General features: G+C 32.5%; 3 protein-coding genes across 4 annotated transcripts; 2 read left to right on the forward strand and 1 right to left on the reverse strand.

Moving 5' to 3' along the window:
- Positions 1-3,670: 3,670 nt before the first annotated feature.
- Positions 3,671-10,882, reverse strand: LOC117931742 (AT-hook motif nuclear-localized protein 23-like). 2 transcript variants are annotated; one of them, XR_004654089.1, is made up of 3 exons: positions 9,939-10,882; positions 7,186-7,271; positions 3,671-3,928 (listed from the first exon to the last, which is right to left on the reverse strand). XR_004654089.1 is itself a non-coding variant. In XM_034852789.1 (2 exons), the coding sequence occupies exon 1, from the start codon at positions 10,705-10,707 to the stop codon at positions 9,967-9,969; it is 741 nt and encodes a 246-aa protein (XP_034708680.1). In that variant the 5' UTR covers positions 10,708-10,882; the 3' UTR covers positions 7,095-7,271; positions 9,939-9,966. The 2 variants fall into 2 exon arrangements, 1 of the variants encoding a protein (XP_034708680.1); XM_034852789.1 differs by lacking the exon at positions 3,671-3,928 and having other exon boundaries at positions 7,095-7,271.
- LOC117931744 (late embryogenesis abundant protein 6-like) lies at positions 3,920-4,587 on the forward strand. Its single transcript, XM_034852792.1, has 2 exons — positions 3,920-4,076; positions 4,162-4,587. Exons 1-2 carry the CDS (start codon positions 3,999-4,001, stop codon positions 4,309-4,311), a joined length of 228 nt encoding a protein of 75 aa, XP_034708683.1. The 5' UTR covers positions 3,920-3,998; the 3' UTR covers positions 4,312-4,587.
- LOC117931743 (heavy metal-associated isoprenylated plant protein 4) lies at positions 5,131-7,597 on the forward strand. The gene is made up of 4 exons (XM_034852791.1): positions 5,131-5,483; positions 5,758-5,942; positions 6,970-7,054; positions 7,143-7,597. The coding sequence occupies exons 1-4, from the start codon at positions 5,360-5,362 to the stop codon at positions 7,454-7,456; spliced, it is 708 nt and encodes a 235-aa protein (XP_034708682.1). The 5' UTR covers positions 5,131-5,359; the 3' UTR covers positions 7,457-7,597.
- Positions 10,883-11,277: the final 395 nt, after the last annotated feature.

Genomic DNA, 11,277 nt, shown 5'->3' on the forward strand with positions numbered 1-11,277 from the left:
GGAGAAGAAGAATACACATGAGATGGAGAAAAAGAAGCTTTCTAGAAAGCTTCTTCACCTCGCGTTTAACTGAGGAACTGAGGTGTGCAAAACTCTATGGGCCTGTTTGGGAAGTGTTCTTGAGAACTATATTTTGTTTTCTAGAATAGAAAAACACTGAATACATGTTTGGGAAAAAATGATGTTTTTGTTTTCTCTGTTTTCCATGTTCTCAAAATCCCTTTTTTTTTTATAACAACTTGAAGGTATTTTCCCTGTTTTTTGCACTATTTAAAAGGGAAAAAAATGGGGTTGTTCTCCATGTTTTTAAAAGGGTGTTCTCCTTGTTCTTTTGTCTCTCCTTCTTAGCTTGATGTTGCTAAGTTTGAAATCATGTTAGCTAAAACCCTTAAAATCAAACCCAATTTGCTAGATTTGAGAGTAGGGAAAGAGCAAATTTAGAGGTTTTTCTATGGAATTTGTTACCCCTTAGTTAATGATAGACAATCTAAAAAAAAAAAGATGAAAAAAATTCAATGGTGAACGGTTATTTCCTCAGTCTACTGCTCTATGGGCTTGGCATTTTGGGGAAGCTATACCTAAAAACCCATCTTAGCTTGATTTGGAAGCATAAGAAGGAAAAAAAAGTAATTGTAGTGCCAATCTAGAGATAGAAAGAGGAAAGGTACCCAATTGGAATAACTAAAATGAATGAAGAAATGGTTATCTTGAACCTTGTATTGGGTGTTTTGGATCATAGGGTTGATGAAATGCAGAGATTTGTTGGAAGAAGGTTTCTTCCATTTATCTTCTGGATAGTGTTTGAAGCCATCACTATTTGATGAGACCTTTGCAAGCGCTCCATCAATTTTTTTTTTTTAAAAAAAAATACAAGAATGATTTTTCATTGAATAAGGCTCTGTGGAGTAGTTATTTCTACTACCATGATTTGCATTTTAGGCTAACTAATGATTAAAGTGTAAATATATAGTTAAAAATTATAGAAAAAAAATGAAAAATTATGCAAGTAATTTAAAAAATGAATACAATTTTATTTTTTTTTAATTTAATGAAATATAAATTTTATTTTATTTATTTAATTATAACATCAAGTTAATAGAAGAAAACATTCCATTTTAAAAAAACAATTTCTTAATGAGGTTTTTTATTTTAGTTGTTCTATAAAATTGTTTTTATTAACCCAATCAAACATGTTTTATTATTTTTTTTAAGAATAAAAAACCATTTTTAAAATTCAGTTATCAAAAGAATTTTGTTTTTAAAAACACCAAAAACTATTCTTGGAAATTGTTTTCAAAAACTATGTTTTAAAACTGTTTTCATTTTTAAAATTCAGTTACCAAAAACTGTTTTAAATATATAGTTAAAAATTATAGAAAAAAAGGAAAAATTATGCAAGTAATTAAAAAAATGAATACAATTTTTTTTATATATATAAATTTAATGAAATATAAATCTAATTTTTTACTTATTTATTTATAACATCAAGTTAATAGAAGAAAACATTCCATTTTAAAAATCAATTTCTTAATAAGGTTTTTTTATTTTAGTTGTTCTATAAAATTGTTTTTATTAACTCAATCAAACATGTTTTATTATTTTTTTTAAGAACAAAAAACCATTTTTAAAATTTAGTTATCAAACGCAATATTGTTTTTATAAACACCAAAAACTATTCTTGGAAATTGTTTTCAAAAACCAAGTTTTAAAACTGTTTTTAAAATCACTTCCCAAGTAGGTCATATATTTTCCTTTTCTTCTCTTTTTTTTTTTTCTTTTTTTCTTGTTGTTGAAGGATACTTTTGGCATTTTTTTTAATTATTCACACAATGGCCTTTGGAAGAATTTTTGCAGTTTCTCATTACCCTTCACATGATTTATCAAAATGGTTGGCTCTTTCGGTCATTATCACCACTAGTCCACCTCCTTTGGTAATTTTTCTTAAATATTAATTACCACGAAAACAACAAGAAGGTGCATTTTTTCACCCTTTTTTCTCTTTTATGAGTAGATAAACTTATCTATCACACATAAAATTGTAACCAAATGCCTTCTTTATGAGTAGAGAAGCTTATCCATCACACATGAAATTGCAACCCTTCCGGTCTCCACCTCTTTTCCTCCTTTATGAATTGTCACACATGAAATTGTAACCAAAACACACAATAATAATATTGAAAATAATTTATGGGGCATTATTTTGAAACTAATTTTAATAATATTGCAAATAATTTATAGGGAATTAGTGAATACATATCCCGTTGGTACATATAATGAATCCTTAATTCATCACATTATGTATTTATTATGTATCAAAATATATTTTATGTATGTACAAGTCATTTACAAGATAATTGTTGTATATGTACAAAACTAATACAATATAAATACAAATAGTAGACTCAATTTTTTGGGTGAAAACTAATTTGTCCCATTCACACCTTGATTGTACATCAAAGATGCCAAGACGAAATGTTTATATGTTAGTTTGGATGTCAAATTCAATTTATTTGTAATCACACATAGCAAGTACAAGGTATTTAAATGTATCCACAATTCAAAAACTAAGTATTTTATTTTTATTATTGTAAAATTATTACATCTATTCCCTTATATTACCATAATGTTTATGATCATCTTATTTTATAGATTTTTAAAAAGTATAATTTTTTCTATTGAAAGTCATTATGCATGCGAGGAGAGAAGTAAATCTACCCAAGTTTGGCCATTATCTTATTCTCTTGATATCATCGATGGGAAACTCTAACATAATTCTCGAAAACCAAACATATGAATTTAGATAAAGATGTGAAAAAACAATCACTTTTTTAAATGGTTACACATATAATATAAAAGACTGAGTACTTTAACGAACCCACATTTGTACATCAACGGTTAAATAAGGACGAAAGCTATGTTTGTTAGGAAAAAATGATACACAAAGAAAATATTGGGTGAAAACTAATTTGTCCCATTCACACCTTGATTGTACATCAAAGATGCCAAGATGAAATGTTTATATGTTAGCTTGGATGTCAAATTCAATTTATTTGTAATCACACATAGCAAGTACAAGGTATTTAAATGTATCCACAATTCAAAAACTAAGTATTTTATTTTTATTATTGTAAAATTATTACATCTATTCCCTTATATTCCATAATGTTTATGATCATCTTATTTTATAGATTTTTAAAAAGTTTAATTTTTTCTATTGAAAGTCATTATGCATGTGAGGAGCGAAGTAAATCTACCCAAGTTTGGCCATTATCTTATTCTCTTGATATCATCGATGGGAAACTCTAACATAATTCTCGAAAACCAAACATATGAATTTAGATAAAGAGGTGAAAAAACAATCACTTTTTTAAATGGTTACACATATAATATAAAAGACTGAGTACTTTAACGAACCCACATTTGTACAGCAACGGTTAAATAGGATGAAAGCTATGTTTGTTAGGAAAAAATGATACACAAAGAAAATAAAAAGAAAAAATAAAGAAAAATAAAAAATTGATCTAAATTTAATAAATTCCACTTATTTTTATTTATATAGAAATTAAATAATATAAAAATATATAGGTTTTTAATTAATTTTAATTATGTTTTTTTTTTCTCATATCTTCTATAATGAAATTAAATATGAGAAAAATATTTTTTCTTTCTTTCCTTATACTTTTACCAAACATAACCAACACATTTTCTGCAAATATAAACCTCAGAAATTGACTTGAGAATCGGGTGAATGATTGGATGAGAGTAAATGACGAAGGCCACAAGTAGAAGATGGTGCTCCTTCAAAGCCTCTCTATCGATCGCTACATAACATATGTGCATATCTGACAATTGTCTTGCAGATAGAAAGAGGACTTCATCTTGGAGAGGCTATTGATCTTGTATATATAGTGCACACTCAGTTATGGGTCTGTTCACAAAAGAAAGAAAAAAGTTGAAAATATTGTTTTCCGTGAAACAAAGAAATTAAGAGAGGGAAAATGCAGGCTGTGAAGGAAAAATTGAATGAGATGAGCACAATGCGCAAGGCCAAGGCAGATGCTAGGGCTGAGGAGAAGGTAGAACTAATTTCTTTATCAACCACTGAATTAGAATTAATTGCAGGAAATTCATTTGTTCTTTTTCATCTTCAAAATTGTGCAGGCAGAGAAGGAGTTGGCCAAAGCTAGAGTAGAGGTAGCTAAAGAGGTTAGAAAGGCAAAAGAAGCTGAAGCAGCCATGGACCTGCATGTGGCCAAAGCTGAAGACAGGGCTCATCAGGAGTTGGTTAAGCATGCCCAGGAACAGTCATGACTGATGACCCACTTACTGCTTCCACTACCCATCACCAACATCCTGACTATCCTGACCACCCAAGGAACTGCTGCACATTCCATTAGCTTGTAGATTAATGTTGATTGAGTGTTAATCTGATTTTCTTTCCTGAACAGTTTGTGTTCTTGCTATTTTATTTGGGTCTTTGTTGTTCTTGCAGTGTTCCATGTATACTTTATGTTCTTTTGTGTACTTCATATTTGTAATAATATAGTCATAAACCTGGGTTTCAACAGGTTCATTTCATTTCTTAATTGAAGTGGCTCAACCTGGTGGAAGATAGATGCTAAGATACCCAAAGAACAAATTTATGCTATAGATCCCCATTGTATTGATGTGGGCATGCAAAATAACACCATAGACATGAAGGGATAATGACATCATTAAAACTCCCTTCTCAAATTGGCATTTGAATGTTGAAAATAACTAATTAATCAACTCGAAAATCAAAGTGCATGAAACCACTCTAACCATGCAAAGTTATAGAAACATCAGCCAATTTTTGTTGTGTGTTAAGCACGCAGAAATGGTGTGATCACTAACGAGATTATCATGGAGGGTCCCTTGTTGGAAGGTAAACCAAGACATGGAAAATGTGCCTTGATAGTTGAGCACACTGTATATGACTCTATATTAAATTAAAAGGAGAATGAAAAATGAAAATAAAAAAGGAAGACGTAGAAGAAGAAGAGAAGAAGAGAAAGAAGACTCACCAGCATGGATTTTCTAATTAAACAAAGCCCTGGTAGATCAATTCTCTATTTTGAGAAGAAACCTTCCATTTTCTTCTGTAAGCATTGATTATTTGGCTAGTGAACTACCCTCTGCAAATTCTAACCAACTTCTTGCCTAAAACCATGCAAACCCAAAACTACAATCTTACTCTTTTCAATAGTTTGACCATTTCAAAACCTAACGCATTGATCACATCCCACGTGGTCTTTTGATCTCATTACTAATTTTTCTCAAGAGTACTGTACCATTGTTCGTTTCTATTTGCTGCCCATCTTGGAGTTTTGAAGCTGGAATGGCTAAAGAGGAGAAGATCAAAGAGGAGAAAGTTGATGCAGTGACTACTGCAGTTTACAAAGTTAACCTGCATTGCCGGCAATGCGCTCGGGAGATCCAGAAGCCTCTCTTGAGAGCCCAGGGTAACATCATCTTATTCCTTCGATCCTAGCTAGCATTCTTTTCTTAATTAGTTCTAATTTTATCAACAAAAAGTTCTTTTAACTTTTGTTTGGTTCCCAAGAATTCGGGAAAAATAAGGCGAATTTGGACAATATACTTGAATATAAATGCATATAAGGATTCAAACATTTTCCCTACCACGTATTCTTTCATGTCCCTGGCAACCAAACTGGGCAATATCTACTTAACATTATTGGTTATCACCACATCGTCGATCATGCATGCTATAAGCAGGGATTCACAAAGTGGATGCCGACATCGAGGCTGGTGAAATTAGGGTTAAAGGTGTGATCCATACAAAGAAAATTCAAGAAAGAATCGAGAAACTGAGTAAGAAAAAGGTTGAGATAGTGTCACCACAGGCCAAGATCAAGGACAGTGTTGCAACAGAAAAGACAGTGAAGGTTAACACCAAAGAAGTGAGTATTGTTTGATGAAACTCTTACTTTATTTTCTGAACTTAATAAATATTTGCATATTTGTCCTAATACCGAAGATGAAAAGCTAACAGACAAATAGTACACAGATATGGTTCTATATATCATAATGTAATAGATTTTTTCATTAATATTCTTTTGCTCCCTTGATATCTTTCCCTGGATCTAGTGATTAGACTAAGGTGGTGTTTGTTTTTTTGGCTTTTTATTGAAAGCAATTTAGTTTTAGAATTTAGATTGTTTGTTTTTCTACTTTTTCATGATTTATTATAAACTTTTTACTAAATAGAAAAAGCCAAAATATATAACTTTTTCTAAATAGAAAAAATAACACATTGATTTTTTTTACTTTTTAATATTTAATAGAAATAAAATACTACAAAAACAAACAACCTAATATTTAACACTAATAAGCATTAAGGTTTTATTTAGAAATAAGTAAAAAAACAAACATCACCTAAGTTAGGCCGTACTAATTTGGATGTCCTATGGATATTGAAACTCCCATTTTCCCTCCACTGTTGTTTGAGACCTCAGTGGTGGTTTTCTGTAGTATTCTGAACACAAAACAAATCTATTCTCCATAATATGATACAAAACTTCAATTTATGAAAGCGCATACTTTGAAAATATTTTTTTGACAATTATAAGGCACCATCTTATATTTCTATATGTATGTTATCATAATCAGACTTAGGTGGTATTTGTTTTTTTGGCTTTTTGTTAAAAGCAATTTGTTTTCAAAATTTAGGCTATTTGTTTTTCTACTTTTTCATAACTTATTATAAACTTTTTATTAAACAGAAAAAACCAAAATATATAGTTTTTTCTAAATAGAAAAAAAAATATATATTGGTTTTTCTTTACTTTTTAATACTTAATAGAAATAAAATACTATAAAAACAAACAACCTAATATTTAATACTCTTAAGCATTAAGGTTCTATTTAGAATTAAGTAAAAAAACAAACACCACCTTAGTGATTTTATTTACTTGATTCTTCAACCAGATTGTGCGTACAACTACGATAAAGGTTCATATGCACTGTGAGAAATGTGAGCATGACCTTCGAAGGAAGCTACTAAGGCGTACAGGTACTTAGTTGTTACAAAGAGAATTCGATTAAACATACAATTAATCGAATTCAACTTCTCATGTTTGCTCTCTTGATCACAAATGCAGATATTTACGGTGTTAAAACCGACATGAAAGCGCAGAAACTTACAGTTGAAGGGACTGTCGAGTCTGATAAATTAATAGGATACATCAGAAAGAAGGTGCACAAACATGCAGAGATTATAGCCCCAAAACCTGAGAAAAAGGAAGAAAAGAAGGAAGATGTCAAAGTAGAACAAATATCCATCACAACAACACAGACGGTAGAATTCATGGAAGACAAGAGCACCAAGGTGGATAATGTTCCATACTTTATTCATTGTGCCTATGATCCTGAGTTGTTTAGTGATGAAAATCCAAATGCTTGTTGCATATTGTAAAATGTTATAGGGGACCTTATTTGAGGGTACATGCTAGCTTCTTCCACTCAATTTCTTAATTTTTAATTAGCAAAATTATGTAATAAATGATATTCTACCATACCATGAAGTAATTTTCCAATAAGTTGTGACTTTATGCAACACTACTTTAGTTTCTGATGTAACCACTTTATCAGCTGATACTCAGATATCAGCCTTAAATAGAATACACAATTGGGATCCATGTAGAGATGGTAAGACATTGAATGCCAAGTTTTCTATTGATGTATAGAGCTAGAGCATGCAAAGCTGAATATTGGGTCGATCCGATCAAGCATGAGTACAGATTTAATAAGGAAGAGGAAATGAGGTTATGCCAATTAACAAAGCCAAAAATATAAAATATGTGAGGCTGGTAGCAGTTCCACTATCTAGAGGCATGCAACTTCTTGTTTCCAAGTTTTCATTCATCATCCAAAGAGGACTTTTGGCAATTGAACCACAGAAGGAAATGAACCCAGAACTATTCCATATTGCAATTTTTTTTTTTCCTGTCAGTCAGCTCACAAGTTCTTGTTAATTTGCAGAAGCAAAAGATCATTATGAAAATGTATTAAGTAATAGACTCAAGTTTCAATTGATTTGAGAAGCGAAAATAAAGAAATAAATTTGGTTCTTCTTAACAAAAAATGATCTACTTGGCTACATGCCAATTAAGCAGTCTCATGAACTTTTAATTTCTTTCTGTAAATCTTCCTGTTGATGAGAACTCTTACAGTCTTAACTAGTTCTAAAATCATCGTATACTGTTAATTTGCTTGACATTATTTCTTAAACATTTCCTATTCATATCAAAAAGACCCAAGGCTTACAAAAATAATTTATATGTATATATAAGAATGTTTCAGTTACGTGCTAAATATTGCCTGCTTTAACATTGATTGGGATAGTACAGTTGAGGGAGACATGCTGTCTTCAGATTAATTGATCACTGCATTATACATAAAGTGATGTATGCCTAATTAAACATGGAGAGATGTTGATCATATAACACAATAACAAGGAAACAAGAAACAAAGAAAAACCTTCAAGTTGGAGCTAACTTGTTCATATAGATAAAAGAAGTATAAGCAATAGATTGACCAGATGGAAGCCAAAAATTAGTTGATGGAAAAAGAGAGCAATTGCTCTAATTTTATTGATTGCCAGTTACTTGTTAGTTTCATACACATATGGTCAGGCCATTACAGTATAGTTTTCCATGATTACTTGGCCTAGCGTGAAAAGCCAGAGATTGCTCATAAAATCAAGAAAAGTAAGAGAATAATAAAATAAAATAAGGAGAAGAAAAAAAAACCAAGACCATCACCAAGTCATGTCTGGGTAGAGAAGGAACCCCAAAGAAAATTTCTTGTGAAATAAGTTTTCTGACCAAGTCACACTTCGTATTCTGTACTTGTACATTATATTAGGCAAGATCCATTACTTTAAGGGTGTAATCCAAAATCAGTCATATCCAAAGAACAAAAACATAAGCAAGAGGTCGGTGTAATCTCACACTCAAATGAATTATCAATTAAAATTAGCATATCTACTAAGAGGGGGTCTGAATCTTACAAAATATTCATCAATTTTATCATGTCATTAAATTGACAAGCTATTTGTTAATCCTTTTTTGTGACTGCAAGGTTTGGTGCTGGCCCACTCTATATACTTTCTATGATATGTAAGATGCCCAAAACATTACTATACAATTTAACTACATTTCAGCTACTGGCGATCTATAACATTATCTTTGGCCTAGCTAAAAAGGTTAGGATTTGGCAACTCTCCAAGTCGGTTCATGGGAAATCCTAGACATGTATGCATTCTTTCAAGAATAGAATTTGAACTTCAATTGATTATTTCATGGTAGCTAGCGAGTCTGTTGATGATGGCATGTTTATGTAGTTATATTTATTGCTCTCATGGTCATTAAGTTTTCTTCTGATGACTCAAAGTGTGATTTTTAGTTTTAGTGATCATTGAATAGGTCTTAATCAAGTGTTTCAACTCTTTCCTCTAAGACAGCCATCAAAGAATATTGATACAACTATGAACTAATTGGAAGAGAAGTAGTTGCCCTAATTGTATATGTTCAGAGTGACTAATGTCAGATTTTCTTCTCAACATCTAGCTCCAACAAGGCACAACACTAAAATATAAGGGGAGGAAACCCTAGACCTATGATTCAAAGTTGAAACCCACATCCCCTAGTACTATGGCAATTGATGAAAAAGAAAATGATGTATACATATATATAATTCAAAGTTGAAACCCACAAACCCTAGCACTATGGCAATTGATGAAAAAGAAAATGATGTATACATATATATATATATAGAGAGAGAGAGAGATTATTGGCTTCCAAGCCATTAATTCAAACACTTAAATCAATTTGGGCATATGAAATGACAAAAAATTAAGCAAAAACAACACAAGAAAGTAAGAAGTGAGAATTTACATGGTGAAGGAGATTTTGTGGGTTAAGGTCAATTAGGATTAGGATCAGGCATCCCAACTAAGCCTCCCATCAAATTATTGATTCCAGGAAAATTGTACAAGGGAAGACCACAACCACCGCCACTCTCATCTTCCGGTGGCTGCAGCAGGAGCCCCTCCTCTCCATCCACGCCCACCCTATCATAAGCCACGTCCGTAAAGGAAGCCGCAATGACAACCACCGGCCCACATGCAGTCAAACCCCCCACCACGCTCCCTCCGACAACCTGCCCCTGGCTGCCGGCCAGAAATACAGTCAGGCTAGTTGCACCGGGGGGCGCTGGCCGCGGCAAAAACGATCCAGACAGGGACAGTATCTCGAACCGCCCCTGCAGAAAAGCCACTGCACCCCCAGCCGCCGCCGGCTGTCTCAAACTCACGTCGGTGACCATGCCGCTTCCGCTTAATATACAGATCCCACAGCGGCGCTTCTCCGTGTACTCCGCCACTGACTGGAACACATCGCAGCCATGACCAACCTCCAATATATGTGCCCTAAGCGTGTTTGTACTCTCTCTTGAAATCACCACCGGTGGCTTAGGCTTGTTCTTGGACCCAGGTGGTCGACCTCGAGGACGGCGAGCGAGCACATCTCCGTCACAGGGAAACTGAGCTGTGTTCCACTCATTTTTTTCAGGCTCAGGCGGGTCCGGAAGGTTGTTGAGCTGAGGCTGGTGAAGGTGAAGATGAAAGGGAGATGATGAAGGTGAGCCATTGGGGAAACCAGCCATAAACACTTGAAAAAGAGAAGAAGAATAAACTAAGAAAAAAGGAGAATTAAAAAACTAAATATAATATGATTATTAAATAAATGAGAGACCCATGATTCATAGCCTTCGTACGAATAGAAAACAGAGAGAAATCGAGTGCAGAGAAAGGGAAGAGTTGGGGAGAGAGAGAGAGAAAGTGGGGAAATATTTGATGAACTCAAAGTCATAAAAATGCATATAAAATGGTGGAAGGGCTCCAACTTGAATTGTTTTAGTATCCTCTCCTTTCGAGACAAGTTGGCAAAAAATTAGTAATAAAAACACACCATTGGTGAATGTTTATCATGGTGCGTACCACCACCTTAAAATATATATTTTATTGAGAACTTTAGGGACCAATTTGGTGAGAGGACTTAAGATTCTTTTGACAATTATAAAAATTATCTACCATTAAAAATATTAAAAACATCTTCTATAATCACAATCAAACACACTTTTAATTTTAGTAACTGAAATTACATGACAAAATCTAGACACGATGAGAAAAATGCAATTAGATTAAAGTAATAAATAAATAAAACCAAATATAAA

Source organism: Vitis riparia, chromosome 15, assembly GCF_004353265.1.
Source record: "Vitis riparia cultivar Riparia Gloire de Montpellier isolate 1030 chromosome 15, EGFV_Vit.rip_1.0, whole genome shotgun sequence".
Taxonomy (NCBI): domain Eukaryota; kingdom Viridiplantae; phylum Streptophyta; class Magnoliopsida; order Vitales; family Vitaceae; genus Vitis; species Vitis riparia.

What these genes read in the sequence shown, in the direction of transcription:
- LOC117931744 (XM_034852792.1), top strand. Translation starts at nt 3,999, where the DNA reads ATGCAGGCTGTGAAGGAAAAATTGAATGAGATGAGCACAATGCGCAAG. An exon ending in ATGCTAGGGCTGAGGAGAAG is followed by an intron (nt 4,077 to 4,161) that starts GTAGAACTAATT and finishes AAAATTGTGCAG; the next exon opens with GCAGAGAAGGAGTTGGCCAA.
- LOC117931743 (XM_034852791.1), top strand. Translation starts at nt 5,360, where the DNA reads ATGGCTAAAGAGGAGAAGATCAAAGAGGAGAAAGTTGATGCAGTGACT. An exon ending in GCCTCTCTTGAGAGCCCAGG is followed by an intron (nt 5,484 to 5,757) that starts GTAACATCATCT and finishes TGCTATAAGCAG; the next exon opens with GGATTCACAAAGTGGATGCC. An exon ending in GAAGCTACTAAGGCGTACAG is followed by an intron (nt 7,055 to 7,142) that starts GTACTTAGTTGT and finishes TCACAAATGCAG; the next exon opens with ATATTTACGGTGTTAAAACC.
- LOC117931742 (XM_034852789.1), bottom strand. Translation starts at nt 10,707, where the DNA reads ATGGCTGGTTTCCCCAATGGCTCACCTTCATCATCTCCCTTTCATCTT.